The 27,545-nt window shown below is 37.3% G+C and overlaps 1 protein-coding gene across 2 annotated transcripts; it reads right to left on the reverse strand.

Annotated features, from left to right (window-relative positions):
• Nucleotides 1-1,440: 1,440 nt before the first annotated feature.
• Nucleotides 1,441-26,378, reverse strand: LOC133871755 (uncharacterized). 2 transcript variants are annotated; one of them, XR_009900869.1, is made up of 14 exons: nucleotides 26,132-26,378; nucleotides 25,675-25,719; nucleotides 24,805-24,853; nucleotides 24,644-24,692; nucleotides 19,622-19,692; nucleotides 6,561-6,619; nucleotides 6,291-6,389; nucleotides 5,454-5,511; nucleotides 4,515-4,651; nucleotides 4,365-4,421; nucleotides 3,602-3,699; nucleotides 2,364-2,566; nucleotides 1,700-1,840; nucleotides 1,441-1,572 (listed from the first exon to the last, which is right to left on the reverse strand). XR_009900869.1 is itself a non-coding variant. In XM_062309171.1 (13 exons), exons 1-13 carry the CDS (start codon nucleotides 26,207-26,209, stop codon nucleotides 1,770-1,772), a joined length of 1,074 nt encoding a protein of 357 aa, XP_062165155.1. In that variant the 5' UTR covers nucleotides 26,210-26,378; the 3' UTR covers nucleotides 1,441-1,769. The 2 variants fall into 2 exon arrangements, 1 of the variants encoding a protein (XP_062165155.1); XM_062309171.1 differs by having other exon boundaries at nucleotides 1,441-1,840.
• Between the last annotated feature and the right edge of the window lie 1,167 nt (nucleotides 26,379-27,545).

Genomic DNA, 27,545 nt, shown 5'->3' on the forward strand with positions numbered 1-27,545 from the left:
TCAAGATGTTTCAAACCCTAGAGAGAGAGAGAGGGAGAGGCATCAATAACCAATCTAAGAGAGTAATATGACTTTTTAGCTTACTTGTACGATTTCTTTCTTCCCCGTTTTGTTATACGTTGAAGTATTACTAATATGTCTAATTTTTTTAGAACTAATGCATGTAATATTTATATGGTCAATTATAGGTTAGTTAATGCAGTACATTCTTAATTTTAAATTCTATCTCTCTATAGTTTTGGAGAGTAGTAAATTCTGAAACCATAATATTGTACATTAAAATTTAAAACTTAATGATCGAAATTCCATATAAGGAAAAATTTTGAAATATAATTTTTGAGAAAATAAAATATCACCACTTAGAATTAATGCATACAATACCTATTTGGTCAAATGTGGGTAGTGAATGTAGTATTTTTTTAATTTTAATTTTTTTTAAAAAAAAATCTCACCACTTAATGCGGCTATAATGGCAAATAATGCTATAATGCGAAAAAGTCCTTATTTTGGTCTCATATTCATACCCATGATCTTTTTGTTAAAGCACAATAAATTTATAAAAATAATGACAAAACTGGTTCAACTTTTAAAATTCACCGGTTTTTTTTTTTTTTTACTTAAAAGACCGGTTCAATTTTTAAAAATTATGGGTTCGTGTCATAATTCCAACATGACATTATCAATCCACTATTGATTTTTTATTTATTTAAAAAAGAGCTGATCTAAGTGTGGATTGATAGTGTCATGTCAGCTTAGTGTGATAATGGCGAAATAATGGTGTGATATAGAGCATTACTCTTCTTTTAAACAATGGCTTATTTAAGAGCAAATTGAGATTGCCACATCAACATTATAAAATATTAGTAAGATAAAAGTGTAATTTCAAAACAAAGTCTATATGAAAAGAGAAACAATACACATCCACTCCCTACACATTTCCTACCTACCTCCATATAATCAAATTTTAAATCTACCATTGAATTTATAAGATTCAATGTGAATTCTATAAATCCAATGATATATTCAAAAAATGTATTGTACAAAAAAATTAAAATAAAAAATGTACTTATATAATTTCTCATATAAAAGAGTGATATAAATTCAACAGATAAAATGCTTTGTTACGAGGACCGACAAAAGCTTTTATCCGTTTATCCCATCCATGGTTTAAAATATGTATAATTCAGATACTAGTGGAATATTCGAAGTGGGAAATATATATATATATATTTTTTTAAAAAAAAAAGAGAAATAATCATGAAGGAAATGTCAAATCGACAAGGGTGAAGAATAGTCCAATTTGTAATTACTCAAGTTGTTGGGAACATGTCTTTTCTCATCAAGGCTTCCACACACAAGATAGGGCCAGCAGATTAGGTATTTTCAAACTCTTATCACTGAATCTAATGGCCTTTATTACTGAAAAGGTAATGGTGCACGTGCTGAGAACATGCTTTTTCATTTCACTATTACCTGAATACAATGTACCACCAAGAATGGGACCATCCCATCCCCAGGGTCAGACTAAGATGAATTGATGTCACTTCCATAGGATGTCCAAATGAAATTGATCTGAACAAGACACAAAAATAAAGAATTTTTCTTATTTACAAAAATCATTTCCAATATTAGCTTTTGGTAAAAGATTTCAAGTTTCATGCTGAGAAACAAGATAAACAGTGGTCTCATTTTTGCTTACACAACACTTGGATCAACCCCGAACGATTTCTGTTCTGCTATATATTTGTACAGATCCAAAACATGGATCACTAAGTGGGGCTCCTCTGCTGAAGCATTTGCTGAAGTGCTCGAGGCAGATTCAACACAATCTCTGCATATGCTGGGATAGGGAAGCAGAAAACAGAACCCCAAAAAAAAAAAAAAAAACTGTAAGCAATCATAGGATATGGTATAGCATTTACATAGAGAGCATAGCAAGAATCTAATACAAAAAGTGCCTAGAAAATGTTTCTCAGCTGCAAGATCATCCTTTTAAACAAGCAAGCACGCTTATTGAAATACTGAAAAGCAAATTAAATATATTATGCATACTCAAGCTGTGCCCTGTAAGATGATTTAGACCAGAAAAAGTTTCCTTGGTGACAGAAAATGCATGTTCGAGTGTAAAATCATTTATCAAAACAAATCAACAAAGTACAGCTGAATTCCAGTGAAAAAACAGATCAGTTGAATTCCTCCCCCCCCCCTCAAAAAAAAAAAATCCCTCCACACCTGTAAAATTGTGCTGGATCAAACATAGTTCAGCCAGGAATGAGGTGGGAGGAGGGAGACCTCATGTCTATTGGTAGAATTTAAACCAAGATAGATAAAAAAAAGTGTTCATGATTTGGGAAAGGTAACACCTTCAGGTAAGCTCATTGTTCGTAAGGCATCCTCTGCATATGACAAGCGGGCAGGCTTTTGGTGACTTCCCAGCAATCCATTTTCCTTCCTGGTCATAGTCGCTGCATTAGTACTACTTTTCTTGGATGGCCAAGCAAGCACGCTGATTCGAGTTGGAAGTACAGAGACAAGATCTGCATATCTAAGAGTTACTGTTACCTTGCTGCAACAATGAAACCCTAATTTCAGCATATTCAAAAAATAAAAAAAAACATAAGATAAAAACAATCTTCTGACGATACATCTGGTATAATGAAAAAGCCTATCAGTTCCCAGAAACAACTGAATCTAAATCACATAAGGACCCATTTTCAGAAGAATTTGTTAGCCTGCATTTAGTTTTGCAATTACAACGAGAATTACCATCATATTATGTGATAATGGACAAATAAAGGAGAAAGGCACGGTGAACAACCTTGGCCTATTGCAGGAAGATACAAAGTTAGCTGTAGTATAATTAGATCAACAATTAATCTTTCCCGTTTGCCAAAAAAAGCTACTGTTTAGGAAAATGCAGTAGAGCTCAATTTATCAACCAATATATAAATATCTGTTCTTAGCTCCAAAGGCATATACTCACATTTCAGTTTTTAGTGGAAAGCACTGGAATTTCATTCAAACCTAGTCCTTTGTATTCATGCTACTGAATTACAGACACCAAACCAATGTCCTAACCCTCTGGGGCACAAACCTTTGCATATCAACTAAAAAGAAGGAAAAATGACTCCTACTCGGAAATTAGTTTTAGTAAGGGTGAAAGATTTATTAGACATCCATTCAGTTCAAGAGACTAACAATAAATCGAATTTCAATTGAACACATATATCAGGTTGCACAAATATTGGAAGAGCAAGAACGCAACAGAATAATCCAAAATGCAGCAACCTTATCATGGTTTTTTTTTAAAAACCAATTACAAGTCAAACTTCATATTTCTCCAATTTGGTCCCATCCTAAAAACCTTTCCTATCTAATGATTAACTTAATAATACTTATTCTAACATGCATGTGAAGTGGAATAGCCACCAAGACCATCTAGGATTCATCTTATAAGATTTTTGAAAGCAAAAGAACTACAAGCTGGGTACAGTAGAACAATAATTTAAAAGAGAAAAAAGAAAAATAAAAAAGCAGAGCATGAGATCGCTCCAGTGATTTCACAGAATAAGTGGGAGCAAATACAAGAAAATGTACCAACCACTCAGAATCATCTAGAACAAATTCAACCATGTGGTATGGAAGGCTATGATACAATTCTTTAATTTGATTTCCATACAACTCCTTGATAAGCCGAACCTGCATAAGCATGAGACAGTGAATTAAAACTTGGTTATTGTCAGAAGAATTTATATTGTAGCATATATATGTGTGTGTGTGTGTGTAAGTTATCGAATGCAGGAAATATTTGTCAACACCAAGATTCTAATGTCAATATATCCATCAATGATCAACCTATCAGAAAACAGATTTATCCATGATATTACAGGTATGTTTATGATGCTTATCAACATGCTTTCCACGCTTATCATTATTTTGAGTATTTCTTAAATTCAACGCTTTGATCTTTTATCTATGATTAGAATATGACTCCTAATCCCCCCAATGTATCAAAATGATATCCCTGAACCATGCCATTATCATTAGCACTGCCATGTGGCCCATGTCATCTTGACAATCCATAATTCACAGTGTTTAATTATGTGCTTTTTTTTTAGTTTAAGGAACTCAAATAAACATCAAGATCAAAATAGGCAGACCAAGTTGTAAACCTCAGAAAAACTTCAATACATTTAATGCTTTGTTCTTTATGAGTTCCATATGCTCCACTTAGTTTCATAATTATTCAATGCACACAATGCAAATCTAGCAGAACACTCGTGCAGACCCCAGTAGTTTGCTGACACAAGATATGGATATAACAAAACTATCTCTTATGATGTTTAAATGAACCAAGAGTTTACCTGTTCTCGCCTATCCACATAAGCCTGCAAAAGTTCTCCAACGTAATCTATAAATTTCTGAAAGCAAATCATGAGAACAATATTTGCAACAAATTAGAGCATTGCGGAAGTATCAACTTGAGCAAAGACAATGCAGGCAACTAACCCTACCATGGCATTGGAAGAAAGAAGATCATTTTCTGCTTCTCGTATTGGTAAGAAAAAGGGAACAGTGTGTTCAAGGACAGTCATCTTTTCAAGAAAAGATTTGCTTTCAAGCACACAGTGGTATATCTCACAAGGTTCTCCTGCAAAATTACAGAAACAAATGAGTTAATTTTCCAAGTGTAAGCAGATAGTGATCTCCACAAGAATCAAATTCACATAAAACGATAACCCCAAATGAATCAACCATAACATTCTTCACATGGATCAGAAATTCTATGCTTTTGTCTTAACACTAAAATTTTTAATTGTAAGGGGGAAGGAATTTAAGTTTCAGAAGCAATACTTTTGACTATAACGGTGGCAATTCATATTTACCTCAACGATTTTTATTCTTAGGTCTATTGCATCAGATATCATTTCTTTGAGAAGGCCATTATAAAATAGGGAACAACTGTGACACTAATATCTTCACAAGGAACAAAGGAGGTGAAAACAACTCCAACCATTTCTTCAGAAAAGCATTTTTTGTAAATCAACACACAAGATGATATTGTTGAAAACTTTTCAGTGGAAATTCTTATCTGCCATAACAGATGTTCAATTCAGCCACTGCCCTATTATTCCAACTGAATATATTAAGACAGTCATTTTGTCAAATAAATAGTTGTTCCATGTGAAAATGGTAACCTCAATTGAGTACTTAACCACTTACACCAGCCAAAAAAAAAAAAAAAATTATACAGAGAAGAAAAATATCAGCAATTCATTACTGAGAGACAACACCAAGGGATAGAGATGGTCCTTCTATCAGCACATCTTGAATAAACAGTCAGCAACCTCATAGGTGCACTTGGAATAGTAACTGTTGTAACAGATGACGTGTTATAGCATAGCTAGACCATTATATTGGTACAAAATTTTAACTAGATCACTTCAAAGTACCCGCGAAAGACGTCTCATATTGTATGCCAATTCTTGCCCCTTCCAAACAACAAATCACCTGCTCACATGACAATAAAACTGTGATATTCAAGAAATGACTCAACAGAACAACAATAAATAATATTTTAAATTCAAATTTACTACATGAATAATATTGTACCAGGAGAAATATTTATCGGCTCTCTTTGTAGCCTATATCAGTATCACCTATATACCCAATTCAGATCTAAACCATTTCTATAAAACGACTTTGAGTCAGCTGCAACTAGCAACTATTTTGCCCAAGTACTTCATTTTCCATATCTTTGATTTTACATCAAGGAAACTGTTTGTGCTCCCAACTTTTGAAGCTATGCGATAGATTTTCTTCCTAAATCCACTTAATTCACATTTTGTTATATTTTTCCAACATTAGGGGTAACGTGGAAGAAAAGAATTGAATACTATAAATTTTTGAATCAAACAAGACCCATGTTTAGCTACTCCCACCTCTTTTCATGAATTTTCATGGGTTGTATCCAATTCTCTCCAGCTTAATCCAAAAAATCTCCCTTCCTTGAAACACACCCCCAAGTTTTAAATCTCACCCATGACCTGCTTAAAAACAGCCACTTTTTCCTGTCATCTTCATGTTTGTTTCAAAATTTGATTGGTGACAGTTTCAAACTTTAAAACAAATGTTCAAGACAAACAACTTAACTGCCTTGTGTGAAAGCAACCACCATGGGCACACGTCACAATCACCATCAGCTAGAAGTACTAAAAGAATCTTCTCATTTTGTAGGTCACCCTTGCCAATTCCGGCAAATAGAATATTTCATTAACAAGGAATATTACCTTACTTCCAACTTTATAAGTAATTTTTTCCTGAAAATGAGGACCTTGTGCTATGTTTGCATCCCCTGGCAGTGCCTTTCTGTCTGCCTCCATGTGAACCTGATAATGAAACCAGATGAGTGATATCAGGCATTTTATCAAGTCCTACAGGAAATACGGAACTACATAGCGTAGACCATCAGAGATCAACAGTCTTGATCAACTAATTCTAAAATCAATTGATAATAGAGAATAGTAATGAATCAATTAAAAATCTCAACACTGTCATACCCGCTCTCTTATTGTTGCTAATAGCCCATCATTCCATTCTTCACCATCTAAACAAATCTCTACACAAGAAAAAAAAAGAAAAAAGAAAAAAAAAAAGCACTCCTTAGTTAAAGCAGCAATTAAACAGAAACTACTTAAAAAATAGGATGCTGATACAAAACATTCATGGAAAAAAATTATGGAGAAGAACATTAACGATTTTATAAAGTTATGCTACTGAAGTCAAGCCAAATACCACATCTGTTATTGTTAATGCAATCAACTTAAGTTATTTAATCTATATCCACTGAAACTTCTATCAGTGAAATGCAAGCCCCATAGAAAACGTTACAATTAAAAACCTCAAAACAGGTAGACCAGCACACCAGTAACCAAAACAATTGCAATTATCACCTAGCACCAGATAGAAACTGATGCAGCACAACAGTAGAAACCAAGAAGAAAGTAGAAGGGGGGAAGAAGAAATGGGAAAGAGGGAGAAGAAAGAGCAGCAAGACGAGGAAAACAAGAGAAGAAACAATCGTCAAATTATTGCTTATTCATCCAAGGTTCCTAACAACAGTACAAAAATATGCTTGAATAGGCTAGGGAACAAAACCCTAGTCACACTTGGGCTGACAGCCCACTAAAGAAACAACATAATGATCCAACTAAAATTAACATAAAGTCCAAAGTCCAGTAAATAATTAAAATGACAATAAAATAAAATGCAGAATAATAAACATAGCAATAATCATAATCTCCAGATCTTAATTACCCAGCCATTAGGTCATAGGCTGGGCAGTCCTCCGACGTCAACGTCCATACACACGTGTGATTGGTGGCCTTAATCTAATGTCTGCACCAACTCTCCTGGGGTGGGAAGAACTCAACCCTGTCGAGTGTAGCTCTGGTGTTCTTTTTTTTTTTTTTTTTTCTGGAAGTTAAAGATTTCTTCATCACCATTAGCATATAACACCTGGTGCTTCTTTTTCAAAGGGTCATAGAAATTAACACCTGCATAAAACGTCTTGTCCAATGGCCACCAAACTTTTACTCTGCTACCAACCAATCGCTCGCCAAGATCAGTCTTCTGTATCTTGTCCAATGGCCACCAAACATTTACTCTGCTACCAACCAATCACTCGCCAAGATCAGACTCTACAGAAGACCCTTCCTTTGTGGTGGTGCGCTTCCTCCTGACTTTTGTTTTAGGGGTTTCATCCAAGAACCTTTCATCTCTATTGTTCGATTTAGTTTCAGGCTTAGAAATCATCTTACCACCTGATGTTTCAGTAACATCGTTTTCAAAAGTAGCATCATCTCTCTTCGTTTTCTTGATATTTGTTTGGATTGACGACCTGCCATTGATATCTGACAGCTGCACTGGTTTCTGCTCAGGAAGACAGGACAAAAGCTTCTTTTTCTGAGACTACTTCAGGAGCTAGAGTTGTCTCCTCATTGGTCTTTGTAGGAATTCAAAATTTTCTGGAGTGCCCCTGTGGTTTTGCATCAAAGTTACTGGTAGCTTTAGATTCCTTTTTCAAACTAAGATCTACAGATTGGGGTGCTTTCTCCTCAACCCGAGCATTCAAGGACCCTCCCTGTGACCTTGAGAGGGAATTAGGATGAGTCACCATGTTCCCTTCCTTCTTTAGTCGGCCCCTTTTAGGATGGCTTGCATCAAGAAGTGAATGATCTGGGGACAGAGAACCAGCAGTGATCTCATTATTTTTATGTTGAAACCCTGGGGGCTCAGTCACTTCTTCAAGCGTTGATAAAGTGGCCTTCTTGGGATCTAGGTTTTCGAAAGGTGAATCATCAAAACCCGTCTTGAAACTTTCATTGACACATATTTGGAGTTTTCCTTCCTGTACAAATCCAAGAATTATCATATCCTTTTTTATTTTCATTTTTTCTTCTTTTTATAAGTAATTTTTTGTCCCCAATAGAGAGATTCAAGCTAGTGACCTCCGCTTCATAAAACATTGTCTCCAGCCAATTGAGACAAGAATGATCATAGCCTTTGGCAGGATTCATTAAGGAACTCGATTTCCTACTCCTTTTCTTTGGGACAGAGACCGGCTCAATTTCTGATTTGGCTAACTTCATAGAGTCTAAATTGCCAAGTTCAGCATTGCTTCTTGCGCCAATACTTTTGGAACATCTAGTAAGATGACAATGCTGAAATCTTCTTGAAGAGTTTTCACTTTTGAAAGTGTCATCGTTACTAGTGACAATGCTGACTTGAAAGCACCATCCACACGTTGGCCAACTTTGGTAGGAGAAGTATCTGGAGCAGGACCTTTGTTCAACTGGCATGGCTCATTTCGATCTGCCGTGTTGGCTCATTTGAATCTGTCAATTTTTCCTACTTGTTCTCATTGGCCAAATGTGTTACGGACCTTCATAACAAGGGATAAACAATGATAATTTAGATAGATTTGGGTAGGACAATTCGAAGAATCCTGGGCCTCCTAATGTTAGGGTAATTCGAGGAACCGTAAAACTCCTAAATAACTGTTAGAGTTGAACTATAATTTTTCTTCATAACTTTTTATTCCTCAAGACCCGTATTTATAGGGTTACAAAGCTAAATATAAAATACGGAAAACGATAAATAAATATTACAAGACCTAAATAAATATTATTAATTCTAAAGAGAGACAAATCCCTTATTTTCCTATTCCTAAAATCCTGCTACTTAATAATGGGAATATCAATCCCTTATTTCTTTCCTAACCTAATGGGATATAAATCCCTATTTATCTTTTATTCACTTGATGAGCGACATAGATATAATTCCAAGAATGCCCTTGTCACATACCCTAGATACGTAACACTCCTACCCTCTTCAAATGAACCTTGTCCTCAAGGTCCTAGAAGGATGTTGCCAATAGATGCTGACGTGGAGGGTAGCACTGGGTAACATTTCCCATATTCAGCCAGTGCCGCACGAGTCTTTATTTTCTCCCAAATTGTGGCTCTCTCATCCGCAATCTTCCAGTCAGGGGAAAGTAGGTGGGCAAAAAATTTTCCTCGTCAGGCCCTGATTTCATGCTGCCAGCTGCTTTACAAACAAGCGTCCCTTCGTTTCCAGCTGCAACTTCTTTCAATTTTCCTCTAACAGCAAATTCCGGTTTGAATTCTTCTTCAGCAAACAATCCGGAATTCTCGGGTACTGCCATAATACTCTTCAATTTTCCCCCAGCAGCAGATTTTGCATTCCCATCTCCTTCAACAGAAAATCCGAAAATCTCAAACCCAATCTTCATTCGTCCTCCGCTAGTCAAGCCCGAGCGTGCTCCTCTGTCCACCTCTCTCAAAGGAAAATGTCGATCATCGGCCTGGATATTTGCATCCGTCACAGAATTGCACAGAGGCTCATCCCTGTTTGGGATGGAAAATTCTGGGCTATCGTGATTCACGCCACAATCGCCGTTCTTCACGTAATCACCGTTTGGGTGGCCGCCGGTGACCGGAAAATTTGTCCGGAGGAGAATCCCGCTCCATCGGACCTCCACCCATCCTTCTGGGTCCTGTTTCTTGCCGCCAGCCAGGGGACGACGCTCTGGGCCACAACCCAATTTGCATTTCGGTCTGCTTCTTGAGCCTCTTTTTTGCCGCCAAATGCCGAATCGCCAACTTCGTGGAACCCCGGGTGTTGCTTCGAAGCACCTTTCTCAGCCTCTTTGGTCCTCCCTTACCCGATCCTTTGTCTCCTTCCCCACGACCTGACACCTTCACGCCCAAATCAGACGCTGCAAGGAACTTGTTTCTATACACAAAATTGCTTGGTTTGTACCTTGCTCTTTTCTTTCTTCTGAACTAGTCACAAGCTCGTCTTGCACCAGAAAATAGAGGAACATCCAGATTTGGAGAGCTGCGGTATAGCCTAAAGAAACGGCTATGTTGGCTTGCATTGTGATTGGTGGGTTTTGTTTGCTTTTTGGGTGGGATTTTGAGTGGTGATGGTTTGATTTGTGGTGGTAAGGCTTTATGTGAGTTGATGGCGTTGTGGGTATTGGGCGATGGTGCAGTTGACAAACATGGTTGGTGGCTGGTTTGAGGTTCTGTGAGGGTGGGTATGGCGATTGGGGTTGTCTTTTGAGTGGGGGTGGGTTTTGGGTCCTTGCAGGTTGGTCGGATTGGGTTTTTTGGTAGATTTTCTGGGCAGGATGGATCTTTGGCTGGGTGCCCAAATCTAATTTGTATTAGTCTAACAAAACTATTCCAATTTGTAAGATTTGTAAAGACTCCCCTTATTTCCCTTTCTTCCAACCAAGTTAGAGCCTCACCTTCCATATGATATGAAGTTACCATATATCTGTGATAATCGGGAGTATCGTAATAATTGACAAATTGGTGTATCTTGTACGTCCAACCAGAAAGATTCTGACCATGAAATTTTGGAAGATAGTAATCCACCATTGTAGGAACTTGGCTTTGATACCAAGAAATTACGGGCCTCCGTAACAAGGGATAACAATGATAATTTGGATAGATTTGAGTCGGATAATTCGAGGAATCCTGAGCCTCCTAATGTTAGGGTAGTTCGAGGAACCCTAAAACTCCTAAACAACTGCTAGAGTTAAATTATAATTTTTCTTCATAACTTTTTATTCCTCAAGACCCATATTTATAGGATTACAAAGCTGAATATAAAATACAGAAAACAATAAATAAATATAACAAAACCTAAATAAATATTATTAATTCTAAAGGGAGACAAATCCCTTATTTTCCTATTCCTAAAATCCCGCTACTTAATAATGGGAATATCAATCCTTTATTTTTAGGCTACTAATGTGAATATGTTACGTATCTAGGGTATGTGACAAGGGCATTCTTGAAATTATATCTATGTCCCTCATTAAGTGAATAAAAGATAAACAGGGATATAAATCCCATTAGGTTAGGAAATAAATAAGGGGTTGATATTTCCATTAGTAGCCTAAAAATAAGGGATTGATATTCCCATTATTAAGTAGCGGGTATTTTAGGAATAGGGAAATAAGGGATTTGTTTCCCTTTAGAATAAATAATATTTATTTAGGTTTTGTAAAATTTATTTATCATTTTCCGTATTTTATATTCAGCTTGGTAACCCTATAAATAGGGGTCTTGAGGAATAAAAAGTTATGAAGAAAAATTATAATTCAACTCTAGCAGTTGTTTAGGAGTTTTAGGGTTCCTCGAATTACCCTAATATTAGGAGGCCCAGGATTCCTCGAATTATCTTACCCAAATTTATCCAAATTATCATTGTTTATCCCTTGTTACGGAGGTCCGTAACATCTTGGTATCAGAGCCAAGTTCCTACAATGGTGAGTTACTATCTTCCAAAATTTGATGGTTAGAATCTTTCGGGTTGAATGTACAAGATACACCAATTTTTCAACTATTACGATACTCCCAATTATCATAGATATATGGTAGCTTCATATCATATGGAAGGTGAGGCTCCAACTTGGTTGGAAGAAAGGGAAATAAGGGGAGTCTTTACAAATCTTACAGATTGGAATAGTTTTGTTAGACTAATACAAATTAGATTTGGGCGCCTAGCCAAAGATCCATCCTGCCAAAAAAATCTACCAGAAAACCCAACCCCACCATCCTGCAAGGACCCAAAACCCATCCCCACTCAAAAGACAACCCCAATCACCATACCCACCCTCGCAGAACCTCAAACCAGCCACCAACCATGTCTGTCAGCTGCACCATCGCCCAATACCCACAACGCCATCAACTCACATAAAGCCTCACCACCACGGATCAAACCATCACCACTCAAAATCCCACCCAAAAAGCAAACAAAACCCATCAATCACAATAAAAGCCCACATAGCCGTTTCTTCAAGCTAACCGCAACTCTCCATCTTTGGATGTTCCTCTTTTTCTGGTGCAAGGGGAAAGAATAGACGAGCTTGTGACTGGTTCAGAAGAAAGAAAAAACCAAGGTACAAACCAAGTAATTTCATGGACAAAAACGAGTTCCTTGCAGTGTCTGATTTGGGAGCGAAGGTGTCGGGTCGTGGAGAAGGAGACAAGGGCTCGAGCAAGGGAGGTCCAGAGAGGCTGAGAAAGGTGCTTCGGAGCAACACCCAGGGTTCCACGAAGCCAACGTTTGGCATTTGGCGGCAAAAAAGAGGCTCAGGGAGCAGACCGAAATGCAAATTGGGTAGTGGCCCAGAGCGTCATCCCCTGGCTAGCAGCAAGAAATAGGACCCAGAGTGATGGGTGGAGGTCCGATAGAGCGGGATTCTCCTCCAGACGAATTTTCTAATCATTGGTGGCCACCCAAACGTCACCCAGACGGTGATTGCGCAAAGAACGGCGATTGCGGCGTGAATCACGGTAGCCCAAAATTTTCCATCCCAAACAGGGACGAGCCTCCGTGGGATTTTGTGACGGATGCAAATATCCAGGCCAACAATCGACATTTTCCTTTGAGAGAGGTGAATAGAGGAGCACGCTCAGGCTTGACTAGCAGAGGACGGGTGAAGATTGGGTTCGAGATTTCTGGATTTTCTGTTGAAGGAGATGGGAATCGAAAATCTGCTGCTAGGGGAAAATTGAAGAGTATTATGGCAGTACCCGAGAATTCCGGATTTTTTGCTGAAGGAGAATTCAAACCGGAATCTACTGTTAGAGGAAAATTGAAAGAAGTTGCAGCTGGAAAAGAAGGGACGCACGTTTGTGGAGCAGTTGGCAGCGTGAAATCAGGGTCTGACGAGGAATTTTTTTTGCCAAACCTACTTTCCCCTAACTGGAAGATTGTGGATGAGAGCCACAATTTGGGGGAAAATAAAGACTTGTGCGGCACCGGCTGAATATGGGAAATATTTATGCAAAAAAAAATTTCCCTAGTGCTACCCTCCATGTCAGCATCTATTGGCAGCATCCTCCTAAGACCCTGATGACAAGGTCCATTTGAAGAGGGTAGGAGTGTTACGTATCTAGGGTATGTGACAAGGGCATTCTTGGAATTATATCTATGTCCCTCATTAAGTGAATAAAAGATAAACAGGGTATAAATCCCATTAGGTTAGGAAAGAAATAAGGGATTGATATTCCCATTATTAAGTAGCGGGTATTTTAGGAATAGGAAAATAAGGGATTTGTCTCCCTGTAGAATTAATAATATTTATTTAGGTTTTGTAATATTTATTTATTGTTTTCCGTATTTTATATTAAGCTTTGTAACCCTATAAATAGGAAGTCTTGAGGAATAAAAAGTTATGAAGAAAAATTAAAATTCAACTCTAACAGTTGTTTAGGAGTGTTAGGGTTCCTCGAATTACCCTAACATCAGGAGGCCCAGGATTCCTCGAATTATCCTACCCAAATCTATCCAAATTATCATTGTTTATCCCTTGTTACAGAGGTCCATAACACAATACAACAGTAGAAACCAAGAAGAAAGTAGATGGGAGAAGTGAAAAAGGGAAAGGGAGAAGAAAGAGAAGAGCAAGCGGGAAAGAAAGAGAAGAAGCAAGAAGAGGAAGAAGACCAGAGAAGAAACAGTCATGAAATTATTGTTTATTCATCCAAAGTTCCTAACAACAATACAAAAATATGCTTAAGTAGGCTAGGGATCTAAACCCTAGTCACACTTGGGCTGACAGCCTACTAAAGATGTAACATAATGCTCCAAATAAAAAATAACATAGAGCCCAAAGTCAAGTAAATAATTAAAAATGACAATAAAATAAAATGCAGAATAGTAAACATAGCAAATTGGCAATAATCATGATCTCCATATGTCAATTACCCAGCCACAAGGTCATAGGCTGGGCCATCCTCCGATGTGTGTGATCGGTGGTCGTTCTGCGGCCAGAATTCACCAAATACTATCTAGAAGCAGAAGAAGCACTCGCCCAGAAGCAAGCATCATTTCTAGTTTGAAAGCTCAAGATGACAGATCCTATTCATCAACAGGACTTCACAAGAAAATGCAAAGACAGTTGCAGTGTAGGCTAGGAAGGACAACAACTGCACCCTCTGTCAAGAAGTTGACATTCCTTGACAACAAAAGAATCCAGACTTAGTTCTTTCCTAGAATATCAACTTTAGGAATGGTAACTAAGTAAATTGTAGTTTGTTTAGATGTTTGAAAGTTTCTACTGCGTCCTACAAGTCCTCACTAGAGAGATGCAGCTTCAAAGAGGGCTAGGATGGGTTGAGGAGGTCAAAAAGATTGTTGTGCTAAACTGACCTAAATTCTGCCCAAACCTTATCCCATTAAAAAGGGCTAAAAAACTAAAGTCGATAGCGGAAGTGTGGGATCAGGGTGACAAAAGCTTTATTTTTTCAACTAAACTACAATTTTGAGTACAACTTTCAACTGAAAGTAATGTGAGGAAAGAAAATGATACCAAAACAAGAGAAGGAACAAAGCTAGATATGTAATAACCTGAACTCCGAACCCTCAATTTTCATGTGGTTTAGAATTTTTCAAATGGTAAAATAAAGTGTAGGTAATTTTTTTAGAATAGTGACAGAAATATATAAGGAGTGTTAGGAAAATTTTATTTTAGAAAATTCTAAGGTTTCCCAATTTGGAAAATTTCCATTTCAAGAAACTTTCTATTTTAGGAAATTGGCCATTATTTGGCCTATGGGAGACCTAGTTGGGACCCTAAGAGTGGGCTTGGGTGGTGGATTTAAATTAGAAAAATAGATGGGTTAAAATTTGAAAATTGTGCCTAAAAGGGGTTTTTTTCTCTCTCTCAATTTTGGGTTAAAAATTCAATTTGTTTAAACTATGGGGAATATTTTTAAATTTTCCAAAATTTAAAAATAAGCCCTAAGCTAACCATAACCGCCACTTTAATGAAGAAAAAAAATTGTTTTTGATAGGTAATCAAATAAATTTATAAAAAGCGTAAAGACGCCCCAAGCATACAGGAAGTATACAAAAATAACACCAAAACAGGAAAAAAGGAAGAAAGAGAAACACCCGCAAAACCCAAAAACAGGGAGAAACTCAAACACCCCAACAGAAACCTGTTAAAGTATTTGATTAAGTGATTAAATTCACATTTTCCTATTATCTTAAGCTTTTGGGACAAGTGGTGATTTAACATGGTATCAAAGCTAAAGGTCCTGAGTTCAAATCTTGACTCCATTTATCTCCCATTTCAATTAAATATTCCACGTGTTGGGCCTCACCTATTAAAAGGAAGTCTGAACCCACACGTAAGGGGGAGTGTTAAAGTATTGATTAAGTGATTAAATCCACCTCTTCCTATCAGCTTAAACTTTTGGGACAAGTGGTAATTTAACAGAACCAGCCCACAAAACTCAAAGAACATTACATCACAACAAGGGCCCTCTTGCCTTTGCCCTGGCTAGAACCAAAACCCCTAGCATCAAAATTAATTGAACACTCTAAGTTGTTCACTCTCTACTCCCTTCAATCTTAGGAGTGGAGACTGAAACCTCTTGACGCTACTCCTCATCAGCCTGAGCCATTAAGTCCAAAATGCCCTTCACATTCCCCTGGTGGGAGAGGGGGTAGATTTTAAAAACACCACTTAGAGTGCACCCAAACACTGGACAAACCACAAACCTCAGTGGACACCAAAGCCCAGAATCTTCTCACCCACAAATTGGGCCGAAGAGAGAGGAGACCCACCCACTCCAGTCAAAGGAAGGGCCACACCACTCAGGTGAAGGAAGCCACACCGAAGAAGAGGCTTACTGAACTCGTCTCGAAAAGGCGCAGACACGACCCCAGCCAACGATGAAGAACGTAGACCCAGAGACGAAGGAGGGACATTGATCGCCGCTATAGCTTCGTCAATCAAGTTCTCGTTCAGCTTCGCACCTTTCACTTTTCAGCTTCCAAAAATACCTAAGCAGCGTCTTGGATTCCGACAGGTATATAGGCACCTCGGACTCCAACATCATAGGGAGAGAGAAGTGAAATCTATCACCAAGCTCAGCCGCCCAAGAAGAACCATTGGTAAACGCTAGGACACTGCCGACTTTCCAAGATCGAGAAAGTTCCTCCTGACTCAAAATCGTCTCCGAAGAAGCATTTTGAGTCTCGATCTGCATCTTATGCGATCTGCCAGCACTTGATTGGGCTCTGGACCCATCAAACCATGACCTGTCAAATCCATCTTAGAAATGGGCTTAAAACCAAGGTCCAAACCTGGCTAGTTCGATTTAAAGAGAAACTTGGTCTTGGGCTTAAGCCAAAAAGAACACCCTGAAGGCCATCTCCAAAAGACCCGTGAGAAATCACAGCACAGCCCGCTCCACTTCACCCTTCACCCTTCTCGCACAAAAAGGAGAAAACTTCTTCTCCTTTCCCATGTTACATCCAACTCCTTCAGTTTTAGCATCAAAACAAAAACGCTGCAAACCTAGATCAGAGAGCTTCTTACCATACCCTAAAACACCAACAACACACTCCACCATCCCTTGAGAATTGGACCCCAGCTGAGATTCAAAAAAATTACCCCACAGATCTCCATCAAATGCCTATTCAATACCCAATGGACCAAGAGACACTACAGTTGAAGATTCCGCAGCTTGAAATCTCCCCTCTACGATGGAAACTTCAAGCCATTCTTCTTCCCTAACTCAGGAAAGATAGGAGATGAGGAAGGGGAGGGAGCAGCCAAGGCTTCAAGGAAAGCCACCACTTTACTCAACTCCCCAGCTAACCTACCCCAACCTCTCCCTTCACATCCCTCTGGCAATAAGATAAGTCCTTGTCGTACCCCCTCAGCATACACCGCCAGCTCCAAGAAACAATTGACCTTGTTCTCACCTCGACATACGATCAAAACTTGCTGACCCTCCCAAAAGGATTTGACAAAATCCTTCATCCCAATGTTGCACAACGCCACCTCCATCGTCGCAACCAACTAGACTGTACAAGGGAGACCCATAGACAACACACCAACAAAAACCTTCCTTCTCTCTTCCAACCGCACCACCGCCTCATCCTCCTTCATCGAGAAGAGAAAGGATTTCGCCTCGACAAAGAAGCGCCACTCCATACCTTCGCATAGAAACCACCACCACCCGCTACTACCTGTGAGGAGGACGCACCTCCACGAGTCGCTCACAACCCTTAGATTGATGTGTTCTGAATTGATTTCACAGACTAGGTCACGTTTTCCCACATTCAGTAAACCCTAGGAGGTGTCCCAAAGATTATTGGGCTGAGTTTTGGGCCATTGGGCTGGTTGGAAGGCCCATTAGACCCGAAAAATGCCTAACAGCCCAATCTAGAAATTTGGCAGAATTGGACCCCTCAGAAACGAGAAATTTCGAGACCAAAACCTTTCTAATCATGCCCCAAATTAGGTACCAAACTCTTCATCTTCGAGTCAGCTTTCCAACGATGCAAAGCATTCGGAAAATGGAGTTGCAATGAAACAACAGCGGGGCAAAAACCACATTGTGCTGACTGAAATTCCAGAACTGAGCACAGCACGGTTGGGCACAAGTTTGAGGCCCTTAAGGCCCACTTCTTGGGCCAAGACCAGGTCCATTAGAAAGGCCTTAGATAGGCCTAGAACCCCTAGAGGGCTGTGCAAGTGGCCCATTAGGAGGCCCATAGTAAAAGGACACTTGTTGGAGTCCAAGCCAAACTCATCTTGACCCAAGCTAGGTCCAATGGAGCAGAATGGGGTCAGCCCAATGACCCCAAGTGGGCCTAGGACCTTGGACTCAAGTGATAGGGCCCAAGGTAAAGCAAAACAAGCCTAGGCTGCATGACCTTTGGAAGCCCAAAGGGAAGGCTCATGGTAGGTAAAGATCTTTTTGGGGAGGCTCGTGGGTTCCAAAAAAAAAATTAGAGATGTTTTAAAGAAGACAATAAGCCTAATCCTAAACCATTTAGAACAATTTAGTGTTAGAAAAACTAGACAAATCAAGTTAGATCAGATAAGTTAGAGAGTCAATGATCAAAGTTCCAATTAGAAATAAATGTCAGTAGAATTTGGGCTTATTCTAAGATTTTCGTACCTTAACTCAAGTACTTATAAATCTGTAAGTCGCTTTTATAGCAGAGTAGCAAGGAAAGAGAATATAGCTAAACTACTCCTAATTTTATACAATGCTTTGTACGATTTTAAATTATGTTTTATGCTACTATATGAATTGCTTATTTATTTGAGATGTTGATTTAAAAAGAATGTTTGAGATTGAATAATCTTAGAAAGTTTCAAGAGCTTTGGTAGAATGCATGTACTTAAAAGAAGAGAGAAATTTTTGAGAACTTAAGAAAGACTTAATTGGCCTTAGAGACTAAAGATAGCTTCGTACCGGAGCCCAAAGGATGGAGTGCAACCACTTCATGTGGTCCATCACTGGAATGTTTCGATTTCGAGTGCACCCAAAATTAATCGGGTAGACTCATCTCCAAATGACTCCTCCTCTGGCCAAAGGTTAAGTCAAGATCCCTCATGATTGCACAACCCTCACACACAAGGCGTAATAGTGTCTAAGGCCACAGAGCAAGTGAGAAGATAAATTTAAACGGGAATTGTTTTGGAAATTCTTTTTATGTTTATATTCAAAAGAAGAAAGATTTTGAAATTTCAAATTCCCAAAGAGAAATTTTGATACGATTATTTCACAAGTATTTTTAGAAAAGCCAAGAGTTATTTCCTTATTTATTTATGTATCCATTTACTGAGTTTTCCCAAACTCACCCCTTTTTCTTCCCCTTTCAGATGTTGTCAGGCAGGACTTAGACAACTGGGTAACTAGCAGGAAGGTTGGTCGAGAGTTCAAGGATTAGGATAAGTGTTGTGTGGCACCTAGCTTCTAGTATGAATTTCTGAACAGTTGTTTTATTTGGAATGCTTTAGACAATCAATATTGTTAAACATTTATGTTTAGACTGTTTTAATTTATTAAAAGTGTTTGTTGTTTAATTGCTCTAGAATTAAAGTTTTGAATTTATATATCTTATATTGCGCACTTGAGAACACAGAATCACTACCTTGATTCCTTTCTGGGATTGGGGTGTGACAAGATATACCTATCCTTTTACCCAAAGCAAGAAAGGGCAAAAGCATTAACCAAATCCAAATGTAAAACATCAAAGTTACCTCCCGTTTGAGAAGCACGAGCAGCCTCAAATTCTTTTTGTAGACGCTCAAATATCATCTTGTCAGAATCCCTATTAAGAAGCACTAATGTCAAAACTTTTATAAATCAATAAAACATATCCTTTAGTAACCATATCATTACTTAAATGCATTGCAACAAACATGCAACTTATAACTATGGCTAGAATGTGCGCACCAACATGTGATAATACAAAAAAGTGTGATACTGAAAGAAGAAAAAAATATTCCCACACACATAAAAATCACAGAGATAAGAACAAGAAATTCTACGCTGAAAACACTTAAATCAAACCAATGATTTTTTATTTTTTTTTATTCAAGGCTAGAATCCAACAACCAAAAAAGGTGAGACAATGTTACACTTTATCTGAACACTGAACATAACTGAATAAACTGTAACCAAAAATTACTATATTAAAAGGGAAGAAAGCAAGAGAGAGCAAGGACATACATTTTTTTAGTTTTTTTTTATAAGTAATTCAGTCTCATTATAAAGGATAGAAAGGCATAATCTTAGTACACTGGAAATATACAAGAGAGATCCTTAATAAGGATGAAAAAAGAAAAACAAAAGTCCAAAAATGAAAAAAAAAAAACTAGAAAAATGGAGACTATTGTACGTTTTTGTCCATGTATAAAGAGGTTTGAACATAACGTTCTTAAGCTCCACCAATGAAATCTCATGATTTTCAAAGCTCCTTGCATTTCGCTCTCTCCAAATGCACCACATTAAGCATAAAGGTGTCCTCCAAACTTCTAAGATGTTACAGTTTCCTTTCTGACCCCCCAACTTGCCAACAAATCTATTACCCTTCTAGGCATGATCCATTCTACACCAAAAAGACCGAAAATTAAAGCCCATAATTCTCTTGCCACTTCACAATAAAGAAGAAGATGGTCTATAGACTCTCCACTCTTGCACAACACCAATCCACTATTATGATATTCCTCTTCCTCAAATTATCCAACGTCAAGATCGTTCCTAGTGTCGTTGTCCACCAAAGAACGCCACTCTCGAATGGGCCTTAACTCTTAAAATGGGGAACCAGCATGAATGAGCAATGCATGATAAAAGGACCTTACTTCAACCTCCCACTTTTTGGAGGGGATCCAACATCTTTTATTCTTGCCACCTTGTCTCAATCTGATAGAATACAGAAGATCGGAGAAAGAATTGACCATGTCCACCTCCTAATCATGCACTTGTCTGGTTAAAGGTATATTTCACTGAAGCTTTCCATTGAAGAATTGCATATGATCTGCCACCCACACCTCCTTAAAACGTGCAATACTAAATAATTCTGGAAAAACTACCTTCAGGGGCTTGTCCCCCCAACATAAATCATGCCAAAACCTGATTTTGGACCCATCTCTCACCTTATATCTAACAAAGCATGCAAAAACTACCCACCCCCTCATATATTTTCACACTCCCACTCCGAAAGGCCCCCTACCTCCTTGGAGCACCACCTCCCCTCATACTATCATATTTAGATTCCACCACCAATCCCCAAAAAGCCTATCTCTCTGTAGCATAACGCCATAATAATTTTTCCAGGAGAGCTCGGTTAAACTGAATCAAATTTTTTACCTCCAAACCGCCTAGTAGAATCAAAGAACAAATCTTCGACCAATTGACTAAATGAAACTTAAACACATCACCAATACCACCCCAAAAGAAATTCCCTCAAAAGTTTTTAAACCTATTTAGCCACAGCTACAAGAATGGAAAAAGGGAAAGATAATAAGAGGCAAATTCGAAAGAGATATTTTAATCAAAGTCAACCTACCTCCATTTGACAAATAAAGCCTCTTCCAATCAACCAAATGGCATTGCATTTTTTCAACAATCCTTTTCCAAATAGATGTAGTCTTATACGAAGCTCCCAAAGGCAAACCTCAATACTTCATTGGTAAAAGAAGCCACCCTACAAAAATAATACTAGTCGAACCTTCTATCTACCACATCGCCAACGGGAACTAACTCTGATTAAGATAAATTAATATTCAATCCCAAAACCACTTCAAAACATAATAATAAACAATGTTGTTGACGGGGCTATTCACAATTTGCTTCCCAAAAATCAAAGTACCATTCGCAAACAAAAGATGGGACACTAGAAGATTATTATTCCTCAATCCCACTGAAAAACCTAATAAGAGCCCTTATACATTGTGATAGACATCATCCGATTCCACGCCTCCATGACAACCACATAAAATAATAAAGATAAAGGATATTCGTCTTAATCCACGAAAACTACTAAGAATCCAGAGGAAGAACCATTAATAAGAATGGAGAAACGCACTGTAGAAATATAATAGGCTATCAAAAATGGAGCTTCTAAATTTGCATAGCTCCATCAATTATGGTGACGCAAAAGATCCCTTCAAGCGTAGGAAAGGCAAGGGACACATGGTGTAGGTTGGTGTGCCTTGACGGGTTGCCTTGTATCTTAGTTGGGCGGGTGTAGGTCAGTGTGCCTTGGCGGGTGGTGGGTTGCCTTGTATCTTAGTTGGGCTCTTTTGTAGTTTGCTTTTGGGAGTTTTTTTGGCTTATGGGGTTTAGATTTTACAGGTTAGCTTTGACTGCTCCTGTATATACTTCATGTGTACTTAGGGGCGCCATACGCTTTTATTAATGAAGTTTTCTTACTTATCAAAAAAAAAAAAAAAATCTCCATTTCTCCCAAAGCCACATTTCTTCAACAAATACAACAAAAACTCCCAATTAACATGATCATAGGCCTTCTCTAGGTCCAATTTACACAGCACGCCAGGTTTCCCTGATCTAATGCAACTAACAAGACATTCATTTGCTACCAAGACATTTATTTTTATACTAAGGATAAAGAATTCTAGATGATTGTAACAGCATAGAAGACTATCCTGTGCCATAGGAAGAAAATTGGATTACTGTTTCCCTTCACTACTAAGTTTGCATATAATTCTCTTAATAAAATTATATAAAGTGCAGCAACATGATGCTTTGTCAAATTTGAATTGGTAAGTCAATTATCAAATCCCCCAATGGTAGTTTAGAGAGCTGTTATGCACAACTCAATGATGCTGTGTAACATATATGGAGATCCTGGGTATCCATTTAGGTTCTCAAAAGTCAGTAGGATTCTAAAATAATATTACCAACATTAACAGGGTTTTGCTAACTCTATCATGATGTCATGTCTGCAATTAAATGATGTACTTGAAGCAATTTCTCTGAAACACATTTTAATCATCCAGCTATCTAATTTTTGATTTTCCATGACCAATCTTCTAGGTTTCGTTAATATGTAATTACATGCAAACAATTAATAATACAATTTCAGAAGGGCATAAGTCTCAAAATCATTGAAAAAGGTCATGCAAAAGGAAATTGTCGTCCTTCACTACAAAATGTTCCTGTTTTGACACCCAACAAGTCATAAAAAAATCATTCTCTGATTACTAAGATCAGAAGAAAACAGACATAATTAAATATATAATAAGATTAGCAGAGTGTGATACAATGGTGATCGCTACATGTTCAGGACATTATATCAATTATTTGCTTTTGGCTGGAGAGGTTAAAGGAACAAAACTGCTTCATGGGGATGGCCAACGCATTATATACCTGAAACTATAGACATGGACATAACCATAGACACAACCCCTCAATAAAATTCACCTACTTTCTTCTTCACTCTCCCTTCTATCTGAGCATTACTTCAAAAAGAAATCATCACAAAAAGGCCCCCTAGCTAGATATGTATAACTTCATTATTAAAGGCAGCAATGTCAAGGGCATTAAGAAGTTTCAACCTCCTGAATATTCATATCCTTTGACCACCAGGATTGGTTTTTAAAAAAGGGAAAATTACTGATGTGATCCTTGGGGTTTGCAATTATACCAAACTGATCCCTGGGGTATGAAAAATATCCTAAAGATCCTTAAGGCAAGCTATTTGTCCAAAATGGTTCCTGTCGTCCAACCATTTGACCGAAACCGTTAGATGCACATGTGGATCCACATCACAACCAATTGTTGATTGACACGTAACATAGTTGATGACTCACGCTGCTTGCTGCCATTGTAAAATTACAGTTTCACCTTCAAATTAAAAATAAGAATAATAATTTAAAAAATGATTATAACAGTTTCAGCTCTCTTGTATACTTTTCGTGTACAAGGGTTTTGCCATTTTCTTTCAATAAAATAAAAAAGAAAAAAGAGGGGCCACCCTCACCAGGTGAGTGGTGGCCTTCACAGGGGGCAGGTTGAGCGGCCACCCCTCTTTTTGTTAAAAAAAAAAAAAAAGAAAAATTGTTTATTTTACTTTTTTTTTTTAGAAAAAAAAAATGGGGGTAAAACTATAATTTTACAACAGCAACAAGTGGTGTGAGTTATCAACAATATTCAGTGTCAATCGGCAATTGGTTGTAACGTGGATTCACGCATGCATTTAACGGTTTCTTTGAAACGACTGGATAACATGGACTATTTTAGACAAATAGCTTATCCAAGTGATTTTTAGGATTTTTTGGTGCCCCAAGGATTAGTTTGGTATAACTACAAACCCCAATAATCAGATAAATAATTTTCCCTTTAAAAAGATAACTGTTGCTATTCCTAGTTGACAATTACTAATATTTGCCCAATACTAAATTTCTAAATATAGCCAACCCAAACTACTTGGGATGGTAAGTGATTTCCTTTTCTTTCTTTCTTTTTTCTAAGTGATGACATGATGAACCAACTACACCACGAGACCATCTTCTTATAATATCATACAATTAAAAATAAAAAGGCAAAAACTGAGAAACTAAATAAAATATGTGATTTTTGGAAGCATTTTAGAAGGAAGCTTCCTTGGTATAGCATTATTTCAAGCACGCATTAACATAGCTCACTGATTTCATTGAACTAAAAGATAAATGACAGTTTAAGAAGTTTGTAGTGTGATTTTACAATAACAAATATTTACATGAATGAAGCCTTGAAATTTCCCAAGAAAACTGTACCTAGAAAGACGCTCTGTTAATTCTCCTTGCCTTTTGAGAACATTTGAAACTGTGATGTAGGGGAAAAGCTTCAGTTCTTCTTGAAAGCATAAGCATTTTCAGGCATAGATCAATTTAGAACAGAAGGAAAAAAGAAGATTAAAGTAAGAAAGATTAGGTACATCTAGCTCGTGTTGTCTCCAACCGAATGTCTTCCTCTGGCATAAAATTCTGTTATAGATAAAATATGATTATAACTTCCCGAGAGCCAAAATAATTGTATTGAGAAAGAGAGAACTACGTAATGTAAGAAAAATCAGCAATACATCAGAAGAGGATGGTGGACGAAAAATACCGACATTGATCATCACTTAGAAATCAAAAAACGAGAAATGCACAACGCCAATCACAAGAAAAACGCATACAAATAATTGAAAATGTTTTATCAGAGAGAGAGAGAGTCCAAGAGAACAGTATTAAAAATATGACAGATTACAGGCAATCCACAAACTACATATTCTATAACACTTGATGATTTTCTAAAAGCTACTACTACATTCAATTGCAATATTTTAGACGAAAAAACTAAAAAATCAGAACTAAGTCATGAATCATATTATTGACCGCACATATCCAAATACTGTGTGCAATGCACATTCTCCTGTTAGCCATTGTTCTCAGGGAATTGCTCATACATCAATGTTCTTAAGCATTTATTCCCCAAGGTTTAAATGAATATCTACTTCTTGAACTTGTGACCAGACTATATAATTCATATTATCCCAGTCAAACACTTCATCTTGCAATTGGAGCCTCTTTCAGCACCTAGTATTTTCTATGACAACCTCCAGCAGCAGGAATTAAAACTGACGATAAGAAATACATCTCTCTCTTTCTCTAATTTTTTCAATCACCCTGGCAGCAAACTAGCCAATATTTTGCACATGGTACTAAAAATCGATTAAAGACGGTGATTAGAGCTGGGCAAATTAATGCAACTATGCATTTTATCTAATTAGTTAAACATAGCCAGATGGAGTAAGAATCAGTACCACTTCTCCCATTACGAATGGACGTCCCGCAAGCTGTTCAAATTGCTGCACAGATTCACACATTTGAAGATACTCGGTGCATATAAATCAGCTAAGCAGCTATCAATTGTGAATAGCAATAATAACAAAGATAACAACAAAAAGAAGAAAAGCAGCAACAACAACAACAAAATTGCTAGAATACATTCAACCACGGCAGATATTAGTAATTGGTTAACTATTTTATTCACTATGCCTACTAGTTAGTTATTCTTGAACACAAAAATGTCTTTGTTTCCCATAAATACTTGAAATCAAGAAAATACATCACCTAGCATCTATGAATTCTCACAATCAAAATTGTTAGCTGCAGTCAATCTAAATACAGGGACATACAATTTAGAAGAACAACAATATAAGCAAGAATTGCAAAATTGGATGAAAAAAAAAATTAAAAAAAAAAAAATTAAAAACTGACCTTGCGAGAAGAAGAATCCCCAAGAAAAGGATTCTTTCTCTGTCTCTTCCTCAGCGACTCTTCAATGTCGCTATCCATTTAATCTTCTGCGTTTCGCAGACAGAGAGAAAGGGCGCTGTAATTTGTTCTTTCTACCCGAAATCAAACTTAGGGCTGGCCAAGAGTTGATCGACCCGAATCCGAGCCCGATACCTTGATGTAGATAAATTGAGGCTGGCAGATTCGAACTGGGCTTGGTCGGCTTGTTCATCCAGTCTCAAGCGAACCCAAGCCAGTTTACATCTCTCTAGCCTATTTAAATACGTCACTGTTGGGCTTTTAGCCTGCCATCATTTTTTTTTTTTTTTTTTCAATGGGAAGTGTATTGAGTTTATACGTTGCATAGACATATTTTTCTTTCAAATTAAGGCGGAAGAAATTTTTTTCAATTCAGTCTAAAAAATTTACGTGTTATTTAACATGCGAGACTATAGTTCAATCCAAATTTTTTATCATTCTATAAATTTAATTATCTAAATTTTAGATAAAAACCCCACATTCAATTACCCATCCCCAATCTAAAACAAAGTTTAGTTACAAAGTTTTATGGGAAAAATACAATATAGCGATCCAAATTATCACCCTTTTTTCGAATAGCCCCTAAACTATCAAAGCTTGCACTTTGGCCTCCCAAACTATCAAAACCTTTGAACAATGCCCATTTTGGTGAAATATCTCCATAATACCCCTACTATGTGTCATTTTTCAATTAAAAAATAATTAAACAAATTAAAACAAATTCAAAAAAAATTCAAAAAAAATCAAAAAATTAAAACATTAAAACAATTTTAAAAACAAATTGAAAAAAAAAATTAAAAATAAAAAATAAAAAAACTAAAAAAAAAAAGTATTTTTTTTTTTTAAAAAAAAAAGAATATTATAATCGACCGGAGGACGTACTGCTTCTTTCCAGCATCGTCGTTGGGCACGATGCACGCCTGCAGCTCGACTAGCTTGAGCCGGCCAAGATTAGCGAGCTGATGATTACGAATTGGAACTCGCCGAGTCAGGCTATAAAATCGGTCATCACGGCGTTGTAAATGGACAGTAACCGGAGGGGTGTCGAGAAGATCAGTTCGCAGTTGAGAAATAACGCCACCCCAAACATCCATCTTTTTAAAAAAATAATAATAATTAGTTTATTTATTTTTTTAATTTTTGAATTTTTTTGAATTCTTTTTATTATTTTATTATTTTTAATTGAAAAATGACACATGGTAGGTGTATTATGGAAATATTTTGTCAAAATGGACATTTTTCAAAGGTTTTAGTAGTTTGTGGGCCAGAATGTATGCCTTGGTAATTCGAGGGGCTATCCGGAGAATAACTAGTAGTTTGGGGGGCAAAATTGCATTTTTCCCAAGTTTTACTCTAT

This window comes from Alnus glutinosa, chromosome 6 (assembly GCF_958979055.1).
Source record: "Alnus glutinosa chromosome 6, dhAlnGlut1.1, whole genome shotgun sequence".
Taxonomy (NCBI): Eukaryota; Viridiplantae; Streptophyta; class Magnoliopsida; order Fagales; family Betulaceae; genus Alnus; species Alnus glutinosa.